Raw genomic sequence first — 20,182 nt, forward strand, 5'->3', positions numbered from 1 at the left:
TGCTTCAAGCCTCCGTGTCTCCTGAGCTGCCAGTTCTCTATTCTTCCTCTGAATCCACACCCCATCCTCTGACCTCACTGCTGTCCTCCCAGACACTACTCTCAGAGAGGCCAGTGATGTTCTCAGGGGTAGCTGGCTGAACCACATCTCAGGCTCACTCTGCCAGTTTGCATTTTTTTGGTGGTGCTGGGGATTGAACCCAGGGCCTTGTGCGAGTCAAGCACTCGACCAACTGAGCTATATCCCCAGCTCCTGCAGTTTTGATAATACCTTCCCCCCGCCCCACCTCAAGGACTTCAGGAAAGAAAAGAAAACAACAACTAGAATAATGAAAAACAAGAATAAAACTGGGGCCTGTGCTTGTAAAGTCCGGAGAAAACACAGGTGGAGAATGACTTTGTGTAGCTGTTTTTTCACTGTCTCCCACCAACCCCCCAGGCTGGAGAATGACAATCAAAGGGCTGTTGACTCTCTGGACACAGGGTGAAGTCCTGACCTGATGGGCTATTCTGCACGATGACTGAGGGCTCAAGCCCAGGGGCTCATGTACCTCCAAACCTTTCAATCATGGGAGCTGACAGGCCTTTTACAGTCTGACCAGAAGCCAACAGCCACAGAGGGCAACAAACTCAAAGGCTAAAACAACAACATACAGGGAATGCACTATTTCAAAATGGAACACATGTTAGATAGGAAATATATTTTAGACAAGATGCTTCAATAGTTTGAAATTAGCCTAATAAATATATGTGTAATAGATATAAAAATATCTATAGTGCATTGATAGCGAAAACACTACATATCAAAAAATGGTGTGATGAGCAGAAGAATGCTTCAGGGGAAATTCATCAGGTCATACATCACAACATCAGAAGACTTACTTATATTCTACAATGGTTTTCTCAAATGCAGACAAAACAATATCCAATTCCATGATGTCTCTGGTCTTCCTCCCTTCTAGACACCAAATATGCACACTTTCAGAAGTATCTAGAATATTAAGATAGGTCAATTTAATACACTGATTTTTCATAATTTGGCTTTAGGTCAAAGGTTCTGAAAATAAAAATAGTCCTAGCAAATTGCTAGAGACCTATCACCAAAGAATCTGGGAGAAGCCATACTTCTTCCCATCCAGGCATAGTCCCACAAACCCATCTAAGCTCTCACTCTTACTACTGTCCACCTGGTTCTCCCATTTTGGGGGGTAGGGGAGTAGGGGAATTGAACTCAGGGGCACTTGACCACTGAGCCACATCCCCAGCCCTATTTTGTATTTTATTTGGAGACAGGGTCTCACTGAGTTGCTTAGGGTCTTTCTATTGCTTAGGCTGGCTTTGAACTCAAGATCCTCCTGCCTCAGCCTCTCGAACTGCTGGAATTATAGGCATGTGCCACCACACCTAGTTCAGTTCTCCCATTTTTGCACAAGTAATCAAAAGCATCGCTGCCTTTAATTACCTTGCTGGGCTTTTATTTAATAGTCTGCTATTATCTAACACCACAACTGGTGATAAACATCTCTCAGTTGTATTTTCTAAATTTTAATTAACTGATAAGCCATGTAGAATACATCAAGACTACTGAACACATTAATTTAAAAAGTTGTAACATAGTAATATGCTGGACTAGCAATCTGAAAACCTAGGTTCTCATTTGAGCTTCTTTCTTACTAGTCTTGACACCTTAGCAAATATTTAACCACCCAGGGCCCAGTTTCCTCAATAGTGAAACTGAAGAAATGAAATATGTTCTACCAACCAGGTGTGGTGGCACATGCCTATAATCCTAGTAACTCCAGAGGTTGAGGCAAAAGGGTATCAAGTTCAAGGATAGCCTTGACAATTTAGTGAGAATCTCTTAAAAGGAAACCTATAAAAGGGGTGAGGATGGAGTTGAGTGGTGGGGTTCAACTTCAATTCCACAAAAATAAGTTCTGGCTTTTGTTGTGATGTTGACTCAAGTAAGAAAATACCTATGAGTACATTTACAAAAGCTATAAATTTTATGCATTTGTAAGGTATTATTATCAGTTAATTTTGAATGAATATCCAAATTTTTTGTATACTGTTAATAAACCAATGGAAACCAGTGACAGGATGGTCCTTTTTCCATAATTACTTCCTTATTTAATACTGCAAAGCTGATGGCATATGGATTCACACTGACCTGAGTCCAATGCTTGACCGTCATGGATTAATAACAGCCACAAATTCTTTGCCACTTTTTCCCATTTCCCTTCCTTGATGACTGGCTTGATCAACAGGACATGATGGAGTGATAGGGTACCACTTCCAAGGCCAGGTCTTAAAAAGATCTGCAGCTTCTACTTTTTCCCCTCCTTATATGCTCCCTTTTGGAAGTCAACCATCATGTGAAATTCTGACTGCCAAACAATAGGAAAGCCCAAGCTAGCCACATGGAAAAAAAAAAAAAAATCACATGCAGTAACTAACTCCATGCACCACACACATGAATGGAACCTACTCAGACTTCTACTCAGCCCAGTCACCAAATGAAGGTAGCAAATTAGAACTGCCCAGAGTAAAACTGTGAGGTGATCAAATGGTGGTGGTTATGAGTCTATTGGCAAACTTCTGTGAAGTGCCAAATAGTAACTACTGTTGGCTTTATGAGCCAACTACCATTGTAGCATGAATGTGTTCAAATGAATGAATCTGGCTATGTTCCAATAAAAGTTTATTTTCATAACCCCCTTGAATCTAATGTATGAAATATGATATGTCAAGAGCTTTGTAATGTTTTGAACAACCAATAAAAAATAAATAAATAAATAAATAAATGTTTATTTTCAACAAAAGGCAAAGGTCATATTTGGACTGTAGACTGTAGTTTTTTGACTGTTGTTTTAAATAACAAAGCGTGGGGTACTTTGTTATGCATTAATAGATGCCTGAAACACTGGCTCATCCCAGTTAAGGTATGCAAGCTCAGACAAATATTTTGACCTACGTCTCAATTTGTTTATCTGTAAAAATGGGGAAAACAATAGCATCTAACCTCCATAGGTTTATTATGAGGACTGGAGTAAGGATGGTATTAAACACTCAGTGTAATGACTAGCACACAGTAAACATTCTGTTGTTTCATTGCTATTAATTTACAAACTAGAAACAGGAATTAGTAAAAGGTACTCTGTTAAGGCTTCTAGACTAGAACCACAATGCAACTTACCTCAATTCAGCCACTATCCCAATTCCCAAATCCTCGCTCAGTTAAGCTCAACTTACTAGGATCTTTGGATAAACCAATAATCTATCAAAAGTAGTCTGGCTAGGTGTGGTGACACAGGCCTGTAATCCCAGCAGTTTGGGAGGCTGAGACAGGAGGATCATGAGGTCAAAGCCAGCTTCAGCAAAAGGTGAGGTGCTAAGGAACTCAGTGAGACCGTCTTTAAATAAAATACAAAATAGGGCTGAGGGTGTTGCTCAGTGGCCAAGTGCCCAAGTTCAATCTCTTGTGCCAAAAAACAAAAACAAAAACAAATAAACAAAAAAAACAAAATCTAAAGAAGTCTGGTTTTTCTAAATTAAGTAATACTAAATATTTTATTAATAGTCCAAATAAAAATCTTCCTTAAGCTCTTAATACCTTAATAGATTTTTAAAGTTTAATTAAGAACCATTATATGCAGCCTGTCCACCTTATTTTTTTTTGGGGGGGGGGAGGGGTATCAGGGATTGAACCCAGGGGTGCTTAACCACTGAACCATATCCCTAGCATCCTCCCCATCTTTTTTTATGTTTGAGACCGGGTCCCACTAAGTTGCTTAGGCTGGCTTTGAACTTGTAATCTTCCTGCCTCAGCCTTCTGAGCTGCTGGGATTATAGGCATGCGCCACTATGCCTATTGTTTTTGGATTCAACATTTCTTATTTTGTCATTAGAATTTATTTTTTTATTATGAGATGTTTTACATACACAAAAACATTTATGTATGTGTGATGTAAAGATGAATAATAAAAAGGAATACCCATAGGCCCACAGTACAACTTAATAAAGAGAACATTAATAAGATATTAGGCATCCTGTGTACCCCCAACTTGTATCCCCTGCCACATACTATTCTGCATTTTGCATTTATCTTATTAGTTGATTTATAGTTCATGAATATAATCCTAAACAATATAGTTCAGTTTTGCATGTTTTTGATGTTTTCATATTTACGTTGATGGACCAAAAAATATTTCACTTTGTATTTCATTCTGGTAGAAAATATACCATGACTTATCCATAATTTCTACTGTGACAGGTTTTGCTAGCATAAAAAATAATGTCAGAACACTAAAATACACGTTTCTTGGACAAGTGTAAGGACTGCTAATAAATGTAGCCACAAGCAACTACAGGTTTTGTTTGGTCTCATTTTCAACATTACCAGAGTTGTCCAGGTGATTGTAAAAAAATTCTATCTTTTTATACCTGCAATTAAGGATTTCCACTGATGGTAATCTCCATTATATATGAAATTGAGACTAAAATATTTGCCAGTCTAGTAGGTGTGACAAGGTGGCTCACTGTAGTAGTAACTTAGATTTCTATGATTAGTGATCGCTGTAGTTTGGATGTGAGTGTCCCCAAAGGCCCATGTGTTAAGGACACTATTGGGAGGTGGTGGGACCTTTGAGACATGGGCTCTAGTGGAGAGTCTTTAGGTCACTGGGGTGTGCCCTAGAAGGAGGTTATGGGACCTGGCCTTTTCCTCTTACTCTCTTGCTTCTCCATCACACAGTGGGAAGTTTTGCTGTGCCATGTGCTCCTGCTGTGATGGACAGTCTCACCACAGGCCCACAGCAAGGGGGCTAACCAAACACTACGACCTCCAAAACTGAGAGCCAAAACAAACCTTTGCTCTTAGAGGCAGTATTATAGGAGCAGAAAGGTGACTAATACAGAGATGGATTCTTCAAAAGTTTATTCTACTCTGTTCTCTATTCAGTTAAAATTTATTGATGTCATCTGCCCAATTTTCTATTTGTCTTTTTATTCATTTTTTAGGAGTCTGCTAATCACATATAGTATCTTTTTTCAGATTTTTAAAAAAATTTTGTGCCTTTCTTTACGGTTTCTTATCATCAGCTACTTTTGCCAGCTGCAGCAACTTAGCAAGACCCTATCTCAAAATAAAAAAAAATAAAAAGGAATGGAGATGTACCTCAGTGATAGAGCACCCCCAGGACCAAAAAAAATAAAAAATAAAAATAAAAATAAAAGTGTTCACAGTGGCTTTACTCATAATAGCCAAAACCTGGAAATGAGTCAGTTGTCCATCATAGAGACCAGATAAGTTATGGTATAGTCATGCAAGGGAATATTACACAGTAATAAGAATGACTCAAAACAGTGTGAATGAATCTCAAGAGTACATACTATGTGATTTCATGTATATGAAATTCTTGAGTATGCACAACTAATCTATGGTAGAAAAAACAATCCCAAGAAATTGCCTCTGGGGCTGTGGAGGAGTGGACTGATAGATACATAGAAAAACTTTCTAGAACAATGGCAAGCATTTATATTTTGATAGTGGTTTGAGTTATACGTTTGCATTTCCCCAAACTCAGCAACGACACACCTCAGATCTCAGCTTTTTGTATGTACATTTTGCATTGCAAGAAAAAATGGTAGACAAATATTGAACTCTTAATTATTGACATGGAAGCTAAAGTATTTCAGAAGAACTGATGTCTATAATTTATTTTAAAATACACTAAAAGTGAAAATGAATTAATAGGTGATAAAGCAACTATAATAAAATGTCAACTCTGAAACAGGTGGTAGCCCATGAATATAAACTCTAAAATTCTTTCAGATTTGCTATATGTTGAAAATTTTCATGGCAATACACTAGAAAAAATGTCACTCCAAAATCACACATCCTTAATTTTTCGCAGTGGCAGTTTACTACTTCTACTAATTCTACTTTAAAAAATTAAAACAAATTTTCTTTCATGCATTCCTTGAATGAGTGACAAAGTTTGTACCTGAGTCGATGGCTTCTCTTCTTGATTTCTTCCTTTTTCCAGGAGATATTTTCCCTTTTTTCTGAGTTTTCTACCAGGGGTGGGGGTGGGGGTGGGATTAAGAAAAATGTTTAACATAAGGATTAAGACCATTAAGACCATGTTATCAAATTGTCAATCAATATTTAGCTATAATTATCACCTAATTCTAAATTATTTTTATGCTATCTAAATTAATATATGAAACACTGGGAAAATTAAAGCTTTTGGTTGATTTTTAAGAATGGTTGCAATGGGACCGGGGTTGTGGCTCAGCAGTACAGCCCTTGCCTAGCAAGTGTGAGGCTCTGGGTTTGATCCTCAGCACCACATAAAAATAAATAAATAAAATAAAGGTATATTAAAAAAAAAAAAAAAAAGAATGGTTGCAGTGGAGGAAGTTGAACCTTTATTACTTAGGATAATAACAGTATATGGAATTAGCTCAAATTTCTGCTGCATCCATGATGAAATACCAGCTGCTATAGCTCATGTATGAAAGAGAAACAGCTCCCTCATTCCTTTCTGGGTTCTTTGGCTGGGATGCAATGAAACTGACATAAGAGAAAACCCATGTTTAATTACCTAACATGCAGAGGAGTTCTTGCACAGAAGTCCCACAGAGCACGAGACCCGAAAGGGTCAGATGATGGAAACATATGCATCGTCTCAAGTTGTAGAAAGAAACAGAAGTTTGGGCTTCCAAGGGATGGTGGTCACAAAAGTTACAGAAGGAAATGTATGGTGAGTAAAGGTTATCCTGCATTTAGGTAAGTCTCTCTCGGGGAGGCATAGTCTGGGGCAGCTGATGCAGTTGGAATAAGCTATTTGGAGCATCAGGAGTTTGTGTGGGGGTCCCCAGAAAGTCCTCAAATAAGTACTCTACAGACACATGCAGGGCGAGACTACAAAAGTTTTTAGGAAAGGGGTTATGGTGGGATTAACAACCTAACAGATAATAGAAGACAAGCAGTGTTGGAGGAAATTAGATGTAGAAAAAGCAGAGCTCTCGACTGGCTAACTGGTTTGCTGTACTGACAAGCGGCTAACTGCAGAGCTCTCACTGACAAGTGGTCAGGCAGAAGGATCCATACTTAGGGATAAGAACTATGAACTATTAGAGCATGCTCTCTCAGACACAGCCATATTGCTCTCCATGGGGCAAAAACTGGTTCACTGTGTTTTGGGGGGAGGACAATAAGGAGGAAAAATGCCTATTTAGAAAAGCTTCTTAGGAGCCAGGCGCAGTAGTGCACGCCTATAATCCCAGCAGTTTGGGAGGCTGAGAAAGGAGGACTGAGAGTTCAAAGCCAGCCTCAGCAACAGTGAGGCGCTAAGCAACTCAGTGAGACACTGTCTCTAAATATAAAATAGGGCTGGGGATGTGGCTCAGTGGCCGAATATCCCTGAGATCAATCCCCAGTAACTCCCCTCCCCCGCAAAAAAAAAAAAAAAAAAAAAAAAAAAAACCTTCTTAGGGAGGACAATAATGAAAACAGGTTGAGAAACACTTCCCTAGAGTAAGGCCTATTCTAGAGCCACCTTATCAAAGCCTAAAACCAATCTCTGACCAGGTCCAGTGAGCCAGAGTGGAGACTGTGGTGAACAGAATTCTAAGATAACTTGGGTAACTTGTATAATCAAACTGCCCTTGATTGTGGGGGGCATTTGTGCCTGATGGGCATTGCTCTCTTGGTTGCAAGTATCACATAAGACCCTGCTGTGGTATCCTGCAGAGGTGTCTGTCTAGCTTTGAAGAGGAACAGGCCTTGCTAAAAAAGGGTCACATGACTAGTGCCTGAGGGCAGCCTGTGGAGCTGAAAGCTACCCAGCTTCCAACTAGAGAGAAAATAAGGACCTCAGTCAAAATCTTAGATGAAGACCCTGAGTCTCTAGATGAGATTTCAGTCCTGCCATAGACCTTGATTTCAGCTGTATGAGACCCTGAGCAGAGAATCAAGCTGAGTAGAGGGTGGACTTCTAACCTACAGAAAATGTGAGGTAATAGGGTGGGGTTGTGGCTCAGCTGTAGAATTCTTACCTAGCACGTGCGAGGCCCACTCAGCACCACATAAAAAATAAATCAAAATAAAGGTATTGTGTAAAACTAAAAAATAAATATTAAAAAAAGAAAAAGAAAATGTGAGGTAATAAACAAGTTATTTCAACCACTTTGTGTGTGTGGGGGGGGGGTTGCTGGGGATTGAACCCAGGGTCTTGTGCATATGAGGTCAACCCACTACTTCTGCAGTAATTTGTTACACAATAACTGAGAACATATACAGAGGTGAGTCTAAAATTAGAAATATTTAGAAAACACCTCAGGATTTTTCACAAACCAACCCCAACAAAGCCTATAGAGCTCCAAGATGATTAGCCAAACCTGCTAAAATAAAAGGTAACAATACTCACAAGATGATATAGAATTCAGTGTCTCAACAACCTATCAATAACAATGTCTATTATATAACTAAAAAGTATTAAAAATTATCACACAGGAAAATATGACCCATAGTCATAATCAAGACAGAAAAAATGCACCCAACAGAAACTGATCTGAAGAAGCCCAGATAATGCAGTTAGAAAACAAAGATTTTAAAGCAGCTATCATAATTATGTCTAAGGAGGTAAAGGAAATGATAGTCATAACTCAATAGAGAATCTCCTCAGAGAAACAGAAATCATAAGAAAAGAGCTAAATGTAAATTCCAGAAGCAAAAGCACATAGCTAGAAAGAGAAAAATCATTAGATGGTATATCAGTTGCCTGTGTCTGCTGTAACAAACTATCGCAAACTTGGTACCTCAAAACCACAGAAATTCATCCTCTGAGAGTCATGAAGGCCAGAATTCTGAAAATCAGTTCCAATGGGCCAAAAAACCAGAGGTATCAGCAGGACAGCGCTCTCTCCAGAGGGCTGAGGGAGAATCTATTCTTTGTCTCTTTCAGCTTCTAGTGGCTGTGGCATTCCCAGGCTTAAGCCATATCACTCAATTCTTCCTCTGTCTTCACATGGTCTTCTCCGTCTAATCTTCCTCTGCCTCTCTTACAAGGATTCTTGTGAAGACATTTGGGCACACCCACGAAATACAGAGCAATCTGGAATTGGACACAGGCATATCTTTTGGCGAGGAGCACCATTCAGCCCAATCCATATGGACTTAGTGACAAGTTATAATGGCAAAAAGTAGTGAACTTGAAGACGGAATAAGAGAATTCTATCCAATTTGCAGATTACAGAGAAAAGAGATTTTAAAAGGACCAGAGTCTCAGGGACCTGACTAAAAATATCTTGAGATCTAAAATAAATACAAGTTCAAAATGAAGACAGTGAGAACCAGGTAGAAAAAGTGTATTTGAAGAGATATTGACTGAAATTTCCCTAATTTACAGATCTGAAAAACTCATCAAGCCCCATGTAAGATAAATAAAATATGATACATAGCCATGTCAAAGTTAAAATCCTGAAAACTAAGGATAAAGATGTAATCTCGGGGCTGGGATTGTGGCTCAGCAGGAGAGCGCTCCCCTAGCACAGGCAGGACCCGGGTTCGATCCTCAGCACCACATAAAAATAAAGGCATTGTGTTGTGTCCATCTACACCTAAAAAATAAATATTAAAAAAAAAAAAGATATAATCTCAACAACAGCCAAAGAAAAGGAACACATTAAAGGTATGCTTTAAAATAAGGGGTGAGGCTGAGACTGTAGCTCAGTAGTTACCATCTTGGAGATTTTTTTGTCTCTTGCAGCTTCAAGTGGCTGTGGCATTATTTTTTGCCATTATAACTTGCATGCACATGGTCAGCTGGGGTGGTGGTGGGGTGAAACAGTTTTAGATAAACAAAATCTGAGAGAATCTGTCACCAGCAGAGAAATGCCAGATGATGTTCTGTAGTCTGAAGGGAAAAGGTATTAGATAAAAATACATATTTACAAGATGGTAAAAGAACAGGAAGACAAGTGAGTGAAGACTATATTTTTCCCTTTATAATTTCCTTAAAAGATAATTGTTACAAGCAAAAATGACAACATTGTAAAGTTAGATTTATAATTTAAGTAGAATTAAAACATGAGCAAAATAGCAGAGGACGGGGTGAATAAATGGAAATATAATGTTGTAACATAATACATTTATATAGTGAATAGTAATTAATTATGAGAAATACATAAAGTAGTAATAAACTTTGTTAATTTAAGGATCTATATTTTTAACACACTAAAAATAAAGACTTAAAAGTGGTATAGCTAAGAAGCCAATAGAGAACAACAAAAAAATACATAAAGAAACCAAAATTAGTAACAGAAGGACAAAAATATAGAGGAGTAAATGTAAAACAAGGAGTATGTGGGTCAACTTGAACCTAACCATGTTTAAAATTACATTGAAATAAATGTATTTTTAGAGGAGCAACAAAACTAAAGAAACAGAAGGGACAGATGGAAAATAAATAGCAAGACAGTGGGTTCAAAACCTAATCTATCAGTAACTACAAGTACTGGCGAACAAAATTCACCAAATTATGCTGTGTCCATGTACAAATAAATATACCACAATGAATCCCAGCTAAAATTATAGTGTACTAATTAAAATACCAGTATTAGAAGGGAGATCAGTAGAATAAGAGGAGTGGGGGGAGGAGGAGGGGAGGGAAAGTACTGTGGAATGAGATTGGTGCAGGTAAGAAATATGGCTTAATGAATCCTCTGTTATATATTATAATTTTAATGTACTAGTAAAAAATAATAATTTAAAAACTAAATATACCAAGCAATCCAATTAAAAGGGAGAGATTGTTAAATTGTCTATAAAAAAGATATTCTAAAGGCAAAAAAACAAAACAAACAAACAACCCACAGACTGAATGGAAATGGATAAAAAAAGATTCACCATGCAAAGGAAACATAAGAAAGCACCTCTGGCCATGCTAACATCAGACCATATAGATTTTCAAGACAAAAAATATTATAAGACATTAAAGGGGAAAATTCCATAAAGATAACAGAAGCCATTCATTTAAAAGATGAAACAACTTTAAATAAGCATGTAATTAAAAACAGCTATATAGAGAATAGAATGGTGGCTACCAGAGGCCAGGGCAGGGGCACCAAGATGTTGGCTAAAGGAAGCAAGTTTCAGTTAAACAGGAAGAATATGTTTAGACTCTATTTCACAGCCTAGTGACTACAGTTAAAAAATAATGTGTATTTTGAGAAATAGCTGAGTAAATTTCAGACATTTCACCACAAAAAGATTATAGATATATTAACTTGATTTAATCATTCTTCATCATGTACATATATCAAAACATCATATCATACCCCATATATGTACCCAATTATGAGCTCTTGATTAAAAATATTAATAAAAAGTTTGGGGTTAAAAAAAAAAAAAAAAACAGCCCAAGCTTCAAAGAACTAAAGAAAATCCATGAAGCTGTGAAGTTAACAGACATCCTCTCTATGTAACTGATAGATATAGACTACTATCCCCTTCCCCAAAGCAACAATAAAAAGAAGTAACCACAGGAAGGAGACACAATATCTGAACTGCACTATCAACTGCCTTGACCTCAACTCAGATTTACAGAAAAATATATTCAACAACTACAAAGTTAAAGTACTCATGGATGTCACCAAGACAGACCCACCTGTGTAATATGCTTCTATTTGTATAAGAAGAAAAATTTTAAAAAATAACATTCATATTTGTATATGAAGACGAAAACTCTGAGAAAGAACATATAGAAATTAATTATGATCTTATCTGCCTGTGTTTAGTAAGTGGGAAGCTGGAAGGCAGAAGACAGAGAAGAGACATTTTTCAAACATGAGAATGAATTATTTACTCAAAACATTAAGCCAACTGAATGAAATGGCATATGAAAAACACGATCAAAAGATATTATGTGTTAAAAACCTCAGAACAAATATGACCAGAAATCTTGTGAGAGTGATCCCCCACCCCCACTGGCAACTGCATTTTATTTTATCTTTAAATATATATGAGAATGATTTTTTTCCTAAGGAAATGATCAAGGGTATGCACAGATTGAGCTGTAAGAAATTTGTCAAAGCACCAAATTTTTTAAAAAATATTTTAGTTGTAGATAGACTTAATACCTTTATCTATTTATTTATTTATTTTTATGTGGTGCTGAGGATTGAACCCGGTACCTCACACGTTAGGCAAGTGCTCTACCACTAAGCCACAACCCCAGCCCTATCAAAGCACCAAAAATTTTTTAAATTGTGATTGTTCACCAATAAGAGATTAACTAGGGCTGGGGTTGGTACATTAACTATAGCTCAGTTGGTAGAGTGCTTGCCAGGCACGCCCAAGACCCTGGGTTCAATCCCCAGCACCACAAAAAGAAAAAAAAAAAAAAAGATATTTACTATGGCACTTCCATGAATGGAATGTTATGCACTCATGAAAATGACACTGTAGAAAACATAATGTCAAGTAGTGATCTCTTTTAGAGAGAAAGGCACAATGAAAGAACTATATGTACGGAGGAAAAAACATGATTATTTTGGGGTTATGGAAGTGTAGGTGAATTTATCTTCCTTTAAATATCTTCTGGTTTTCTAAAATAAGCATTATTTTTAATAAAAATTATGAAATTCATTTTTTAAATATTTTTTAGTTATAGTTGGACACAATACCTTTATTTATTTATTTTTATGTGGTGCTGAGGATTGAACCCAGGGCCTCGCACTTGCTAGCCGAGCGCTCTACCACTGAGCCACAACCCCAGCCCAAAATTCATTATTTTTAATAAAAAAAAAAAATTTAAAGACATAAAGAAAGAAAATCCTTTACTTTCCTCTCATTTTTCAATAAACTTTTTTCTCTGCACGTACCAGTTGACTTTGTGTTCCATGACTCTCTTTTTCAACAGAGGACTGGTCCCTGAGAGGTCTCAGACTTTGAGGAGGGACTGATTCAGCTGGCTTCTCTGCACATCCTGAAGAGGCCACATCTGGAGCAGCTGCATGTTGCTGTGTACTTACTTTCTCTGCCAACTTAACTTTTCTTCTTACGTTATCTTCTTCACTACTTTCCGACTCACTAATGGGCTTGAATTTTCTTGGCTATGAGGAAAACAGCATTACCGCCTTAGAAAACACAAATGCTTTTGATTCTTATTTTAATAGAAAACTACAGAGTTCACTTTTCTCAAACTTTAGAACTGAACCTAATAGGTAAATGGCGACATGATCAATGGCTAGGACAGACCTAGACTAAAGACCACTGATGCCTCAGAATTCTGTCTTTGTAAATCACTAAGTGTGTTCACTAAGTGTCTTGTAATCACTAAGTGTGTTCAATGTAAATGCCATGAAAACTGACTAGGAACATAGAGATTTGAGACTTCTTTAGTAAAATATACTTCAGTTATAAAAAATACTTCGTTTTATTACAAAAGTATTTTCTTTTTTAAAAAATATTTTTTAGCTGTAAACGGACACAATATCTTTATTTTTATTTATTTTTATGTGGTGCTGAGGATCGAACCCAGTGCCTCACACATGCGAGAGCTACAACCTCAGTCCATAAAAGTATTTTCAAAACATACACCATCAGTGGAAAGTGTGGTTACAGAATATTTTCCCTACTTCCATCAAATCTAAATAGGAAATGAGATGGTTTACAGAACAGTTTTCTCTATTTGCATTCAATATAAAGTATGATATACCTTACAAATTAAGAAGAAATAATACTCCTACATACCTTTTTTGCACTATTTTTTATAGATTCATTTTCACTTGCTTCATTTTCAGAAGTGTTTGAGCTGTGCCAAAGAACAAGGCATCAGTATCTTGTACACATTTGACTTTTTTTTTTTTTTTCCCTTTTGTGGTGCTGGGATTTGAACCCATGGCCTTGTGCATGTGAAGCAAGCACTCTACCAACTGAGCTATCTCTAGCCCCACATTTGACTTTCATTCATATGTCTTCTATAATTTGTTCATCCAACATGAAAACAGGCTCATTTAATGAGAAGATATCTACTCATCATGGCGAGGTCTGTCACCTCCCAAGCTGTTGCCCACGGCTTCCCAAACCCAGGCTACATCAGTTTATCCTAGGCAGGCGAGGATCGGTGGTCCATTACTTGAGCACTTTGTGGTATGTCTGAAGACACCCCTCCTTCTAAGGAACCACATCCAAGAACATGGACCATTGTTGGTACTAAAAGCTAATCCACAAGGCTCATCGTTAGGTGATAGAAAAGGAAACAGCTTCTTTTGTCCTTGGCAAGGAAAAATAACCCCAACTTCTGATGAGAAGTGAGAACTTTTTTTATCTTTTTATCCAATTCAATACAACAAGTGTTTCACAACAATCAAAAAAGGCAAAGTGTGATGCATAAAACTACTTTAAAAATGAGAGCACCGCCTTCCTTTATAGGGTTCACTGCCTGGTAGGAAAGTCAAAGGCGGTGCAAGAGGATAACTTGGCAAGCACCCAACAGAGAAGATGTGTACACCTGACTAGGGAATTAGGAAAGGCAGCATGGCTGGGACACTTGAGTTGACTTGTAAAAATACTTTTCTAGGCATAGTAGTATGGGGATGGGCATTTAAGGTAGAAGGAAATATGAATGTAAAAACATGGTGGTATAAAACAGCCTGGCATATTTGAGAAACAAAACAGTGCAGAAAGAATGTGTTGTTCCAGAGAAGAAAATGCTAGGAAAGAAGTCACAGGATATAACCAGAGAAGACAGAGAGAGCCCCAAAGGCAGGATGCTCAGATCTCCCTACAGTTAGCTGGCAGCCTTCAGACAGAGCCCTGGGATCCCCTGAAGCATCTGTGAGCAGTCTTGGGCCACGTCATCTCTGCCTAGTATAGTAGTCCCTCAACAGGCAACCTTTCCTCCAGGGTTCCCTGGGAGGATGGCTAGAACCATCTCTGTCCAGGCTGATTCACCCAACTTCAACTTTCACAGATGTTTTAATAAACCTTTCCATTCCTTCTTCTTTTCAGTATCTACTTATCTAAGGATCCAATCTGGCACAGGGGCCTTCCATGCCATGCAAGTGGTCAATGGAGAGCCCCTAAAATGTGGTAGGAATAGAGGTAAGAGTCCGTCTGGGATCTAGGGGAAACAGAGAAGAGAGGGCGATTCAGGAGACAGGGAGACCTGGCAGGAAACAACTTCAGGGAGCATGTGAGAGTGGCTTGTGATGATCGACAGCAGCTGCAGGGAGATGGCAGAGGCATGAAGACCAGACGCAGTAAGATTCATGGCACAGAACATGCCAGAATGATTCCCAGATGGCTGGATTTTACATGACTGGATGGACAGCAGGATCATTACTCTAGAAAACACACAAGGAGTTTGTTGACTCCTTGAAGAGGCTGGAGCTCAGTTTTGCCTTTTGAGTCTGAATGCCTGTGGGCATCTAGGGAGATAGGAGCAGGACATCTTGGGGCTCAGGAAGAAAGCTGGACAAGAGAGATGAACTCAGGATACAATGGCATTTGGTAGTTAACACCATGTGAGTAAGTTGGGGGTGGGTGGCAAGGAGAGGGCTAAAAGCAGGGCCACCTAAATCTAAGACAGGGAAGAAGTTAAGGAAGAAGACAACTAAAGTCCCTGGGGAGGATCTGAAGGACTGGTGGCTGCCACCTCTGTGAGTCCTAGGCAATGCTGCCGATCTCTCCCTCAAGTGCCCCCTCCTGCCCTGACTTCCTTTTGTATTATATGCAAATCCTGTCTTATATTCCCAAATGACGTCTTTTTATTTAGATTTAGCAGGCAACCAAAACCAAGGCCACCAAGAACATCCTCCTCATTAAATGCAAGGAATGGGCATGTCAGCCCTCACTCTACTCGCTTCCCAGCTGCATTTATCAACTGCTTATTCTTTTTTTTTTTTTTTTTTAATTATTGGTTGTTCAAAACATTACAAGGGGATGAATTCATCTGAACTGCAGAAGGTAGGTTGCATTACAATCCCACTTTCCAGATGAAGGAACGTGGAGGTTAAATGTCTTTCCCAAGGTCAAATACTTGGTAGTGGCAGAAGATCTGAACCCAGCACAGTGGGTCCAAGGTCAGTCACCTTAGCCATGTCACTACACTGTACACAGGAAGATGAATTCAAATATTCACAGAGTGTGTATCAGGTGCCAGGTTGAGTTCTGATGTACAGTTTATTGCTGTACCTGATGTACAGCAATAAACTGTAGAACTAAGTCCTACTCTGTCTTAAGTTTCCATTGTGGACAGAGACAATGAACCAATTAAAACATAAGAATTAAATATTGGTTGGGTAGAGGTAAAAGCTATGAGGAAAAAAAGAGTAAAGAAAATCTACTGATGAAAGAAGGTGGTATTTTCTGGGAGGTACTGGAAGACTGCTTGATCTGGTGGTGCCTGAAATCCCAAAGGAAGCATGCAAAGATAGTGGGCCACCCCAGTCACAAAGAATAGAACCCGCAAAAGCCCTGAGGTAGTGTATATTTAGGAATTTGAAGATCAGCAAAGAGGCCAAACCAAAGTGGGGTTGTTTTTTATCCCAGGAATGCAATGCTTTAATATAGAAAATCTACAATGAAGGTTAAATAGTAAGACACCTAATTTTTATAATAGATGAATTGCAATATAATTCACAACTCATTCTTAAATACCATCAAAAAAGATATTCTTAGAAACATCTTTAGTGTTCAATATCTAACACAGTATTTGGCATAGAATAAATGCTTAATTTCTAAAACTGAATTAACTTAAAAACATTAATGTAAGAAATTCATAGCTTTCACATAAACGATCAACCACAACTGAGAACATAAAATGGAAGACCCCATTTATACAAATTGCCAAATACAAAAAAGACAAATTACTTGGGAATAAACTTAGGAAATATGCAAAATCTGTAATAAATAAAACTTAGAATAGCACTAAAGAACACAGGGTCATTGAGCAAAGCCAAGACATTTGCTTATCATGACACCAATATCCCTGCCCTCTAGTTTCTAAATTTAACTCGTATCAATAAAGACAACATGTTTCCTAGACAATCAGGTGTCAATTATGTCAATTATTATAATTATTATTAGTAATATCAATTATTGAAAAATTAAGTGGTTATATCTCCATTCTCTTGAGGAAAAACATAACAAGTTGTCTCAAAAGATCTTGAAACAACTTTAGTTTTATTAGTTTCGATATATCTTAAAGAGTTGCTCAGAAATCCCATTAAGCACAAATAAACAAAAACTGCTTGAAATTTTACCATACCTTTTCTTTCCTTCTTTTTCTTGAGGAGTTGAAGGCATAGATGATCCACAGTGTTTGGAAAATTCTGCTTCATCAGCATATATAGCCGTGCTGTGTAACGGAGGATCTGTGAAACACAGACACAACCTTAAGAGTCTGGCTGTCTGGGAAGTATTTGAGTTTATTCCTTTACAGTGGAATACAAAATAATGTTTGTTGAAATGGCTGACAGGAGCTGAACACAGAGGTGCACGAATGTAATCCCAGTGGCTTGGGAGGCTAAGGCAGGAGAATCTCAAGTTCAAAGCCAGCCTCTGCCGCAGTCTGGCTGGGCACAAAATAACAAAGACGCCACGAGGCACTTGTAGGTTCAAACAGGAACTCCTTTATTGCCGGAACTCTCTCCGCCCTCAACGGGGCTCCAGGAGAACTCAAGGGGAACTCCACAAGAACTCAAAAGTAGCAGGTGGGCGCCAGAGGCAGCAGGAGCCGCCCTATTGCAGGGTGTCTATATACAACTGAATACACAGCCTGTTTCAATCCAGCATCATACAGTCACAGCAATTATATACAGCTTAACTTAATTATCATCATCCGAATGGCGGCGAATGGCTCCCTGGCGTCTCCTCTCAACCACTCCTTCTGGCAAAATGCCAGGTGCCATCCCAACTCGGCTGTGGCTCTCAACAAGCCTCAGCAATGGGGAGGCACTAAGCAACTCAGAAAGGCCCTGTCTATAAATAAAATACAAAAGAGGGTTGGGGATGTTGCTTGGTGGCCAAGTGCCCCCAGAGTTCAATCCCTGGTACAAAAAAAAAGAAAAAGAAAAAGAAAAAAATGGCTGACAAGCTACAAATCAGTTACACAGGCCACTTTCCAAATTTTTTTTAAAAATATTTCTTTTAGATGTTGATGGACCTTTTTGTTCATTTATTTATATGCAGTGCTGAGAATTGAACCCAGTGCCTCACACACACTAGGCAAGCACTCTACACTGAGTTACAACCCCAGCTCCTCCAAATGTTTTTGATATCACACCTCAATAAAAAATTTTAACCATAACTACCTGGATATTTAAATTATAAATCTGCATTCCTGTATTTATATATTAATGGGAATATTTTAATTTTATATATATATATATGAAGAGGAAATCTAATAATTTATTTGCTCACCCCTCCGGAATATTATATGCTCTATTCAGGAGACCACTGCATTTACTATAAATTCTACATGTTTAGGGTGGTTGGTCTACTCCTGGGACTATTACTCACTAAATTCCTAGCACTTGGTGGGCACTCAACATTTGTGAATGAATGCCCTTTGGGGAAAGATGTCAGACCTCCTCATTTCTCTTTCTCTTTTCTTTACTCTGGATTTAGGTAGTATAAAAAAGTAAACTTAAATGAGGAAGGAAAGGACTGGGAGATATAGCTCAGTGGTAGAACGCTTGCCTAGCATGTGCAAGGCCCTGGGTTCAATTCCCAGTCCAGGAGAAAAAAAGAGACAAAGAAGATTAAAGAGGAAGAGATCAAATGGCCTTGGAGGAAAGGCAAAGAAAGGGAATGCTATAAGAGGAGGAATGTTCCCACTTGTTCAGGAAAGAGGAGTCATGGAGTCAGTACACTGTGGGGCTTACGGAAAGGACAGCAAACTTGAGAGGGCAAGGGAGGTGGCCAGTAGTGACAAACCTGGGATTGCTGCAGGAGTGGGCGGGAGCGTGGGAGGGAGTTGTGGGGGGTGGTATCTGGTAAGGGCCAGGAAACCATGGTTTCATGCTGAAATTTTAGCAGGACAGTGCAAACAAACTTTTCTAAACAGCTAGCTGCTTAAATAAGGAACACATCAACTTCACAACAGAAGTCAGTAATATATTCTGTACTGGTCCTGTGGATTAAAGGGATGAGGGAAGGGAGGAAAATAGATCAATCCCTAATTTCCATATGTAACCAATCATATAAGATGAATTCCTACAACTTAATTTAAACAACAAAACAATCCAATTTTAAAATGGGCAAAGAGTTTGAATAGACACTTCTTCAGTGAAGATATTCAGTTGGCCAATAAGCACTTTGAAAAGATACTTGACATCATTACTCATTAGGGAATGCAAACCAAAACCATGAGACACCATTCTCAACCCTGGGGATATCTATTATCCGAAAAAAGAATAAACCCAGAAAATAACAACCATAGTGAGGATGCAGGGAAATTGGATCTCTGTGTGTCCACATGGTGCAGCCACTGTGGAAAATAGCAAGGCAATTCCTCAAAAATTTAAACATGGAACTATCATAAATCCAGTGACTCCACTTCATCAAAGAAAAGCAAATAGGGAGTGACTAGTAACAGGTATGAGGTTTCTTTTAGGATGATAAAAATATTCTGAAACTACACATGGTAATAGCTGTGTAAATTTTTGAGAATATTAAGACAAGTAGATTTTAAAAACCTACAGAATCTTCTACTTTTAGATATTTTAGACAAGTAGCTAAAACAATTTTCTTAACTCATAATAAAAGATGTATTCTGTGCTAATTACTTGCTGCCCCGACCTGCACAGGCAGCTGAACTTAAGGTGGCTTGGTGTGAATTTCCAGGGACACCAACACACCAAAACACACAAAACACAAACACACACTTTACCTTTAAACAAGCTTCAGGATGGCGTCTCTGCTCTCGGCCTCAGGTTCCCCCAATGGGAGAGCAAGAGAAAGTCACAAGAGGCTGGTGAGAGCAAGGAAGCACTTTGGAAGTGGGCTTTTATTGGGGGAGGGGGACATTTGTTCTTAGAAAGTTCTATCCAAAAAAGGCCAGAAAGGGCAGGGTTACAAGATACAGGTGAGTGTAATTCAACCCAAGGGATGACACCTACACCTGAAGACAAACCTCAACTTCCTGAGCTGGGAGGACACCCAAGTC

The 20,182-nt window shown here is 38.4% G+C and overlaps 1 protein-coding gene across 1 annotated transcript in view; it reads right to left on the reverse strand.

Annotated features, from left to right (window-relative positions):
* Nucleotides 1-19,945, reverse strand: part of Cenpu (centromere protein U) — a 31,298-nt gene extending 11,353 nt beyond the window's left edge. The window contains exons 1-6 of the mRNA XM_076852397.1: nt 19,907-19,945; nt 17,282-17,387; nt 13,762-13,822; nt 12,891-13,121; nt 6,005-6,074; nt 882-990 (exon numbers count right to left, since the gene is read on the reverse strand). Of these exons, the coding sequence (XP_076708512.1) occupies nt 882-990; nt 6,005-6,074; nt 12,891-13,121; nt 13,762-13,822; nt 17,282-17,319 (509 nt within the window). The 5' untranslated portion in view covers nt 17,320-17,387; nt 19,907-19,945. The remainder of the gene's footprint in view (nt 1-881; nt 991-6,004; nt 6,075-12,890; nt 13,122-13,761; nt 13,823-17,281; nt 17,388-19,906) is intronic.
* Between the last annotated feature and the right edge of the window lie 237 nt (nt 19,946-20,182).

This window comes from Callospermophilus lateralis, chromosome 4 (assembly GCF_048772815.1).
Source record: "Callospermophilus lateralis isolate mCalLat2 chromosome 4, mCalLat2.hap1, whole genome shotgun sequence".
NCBI classification, from domain to species: Eukaryota; Metazoa; Chordata; class Mammalia; order Rodentia; family Sciuridae; genus Callospermophilus; species Callospermophilus lateralis.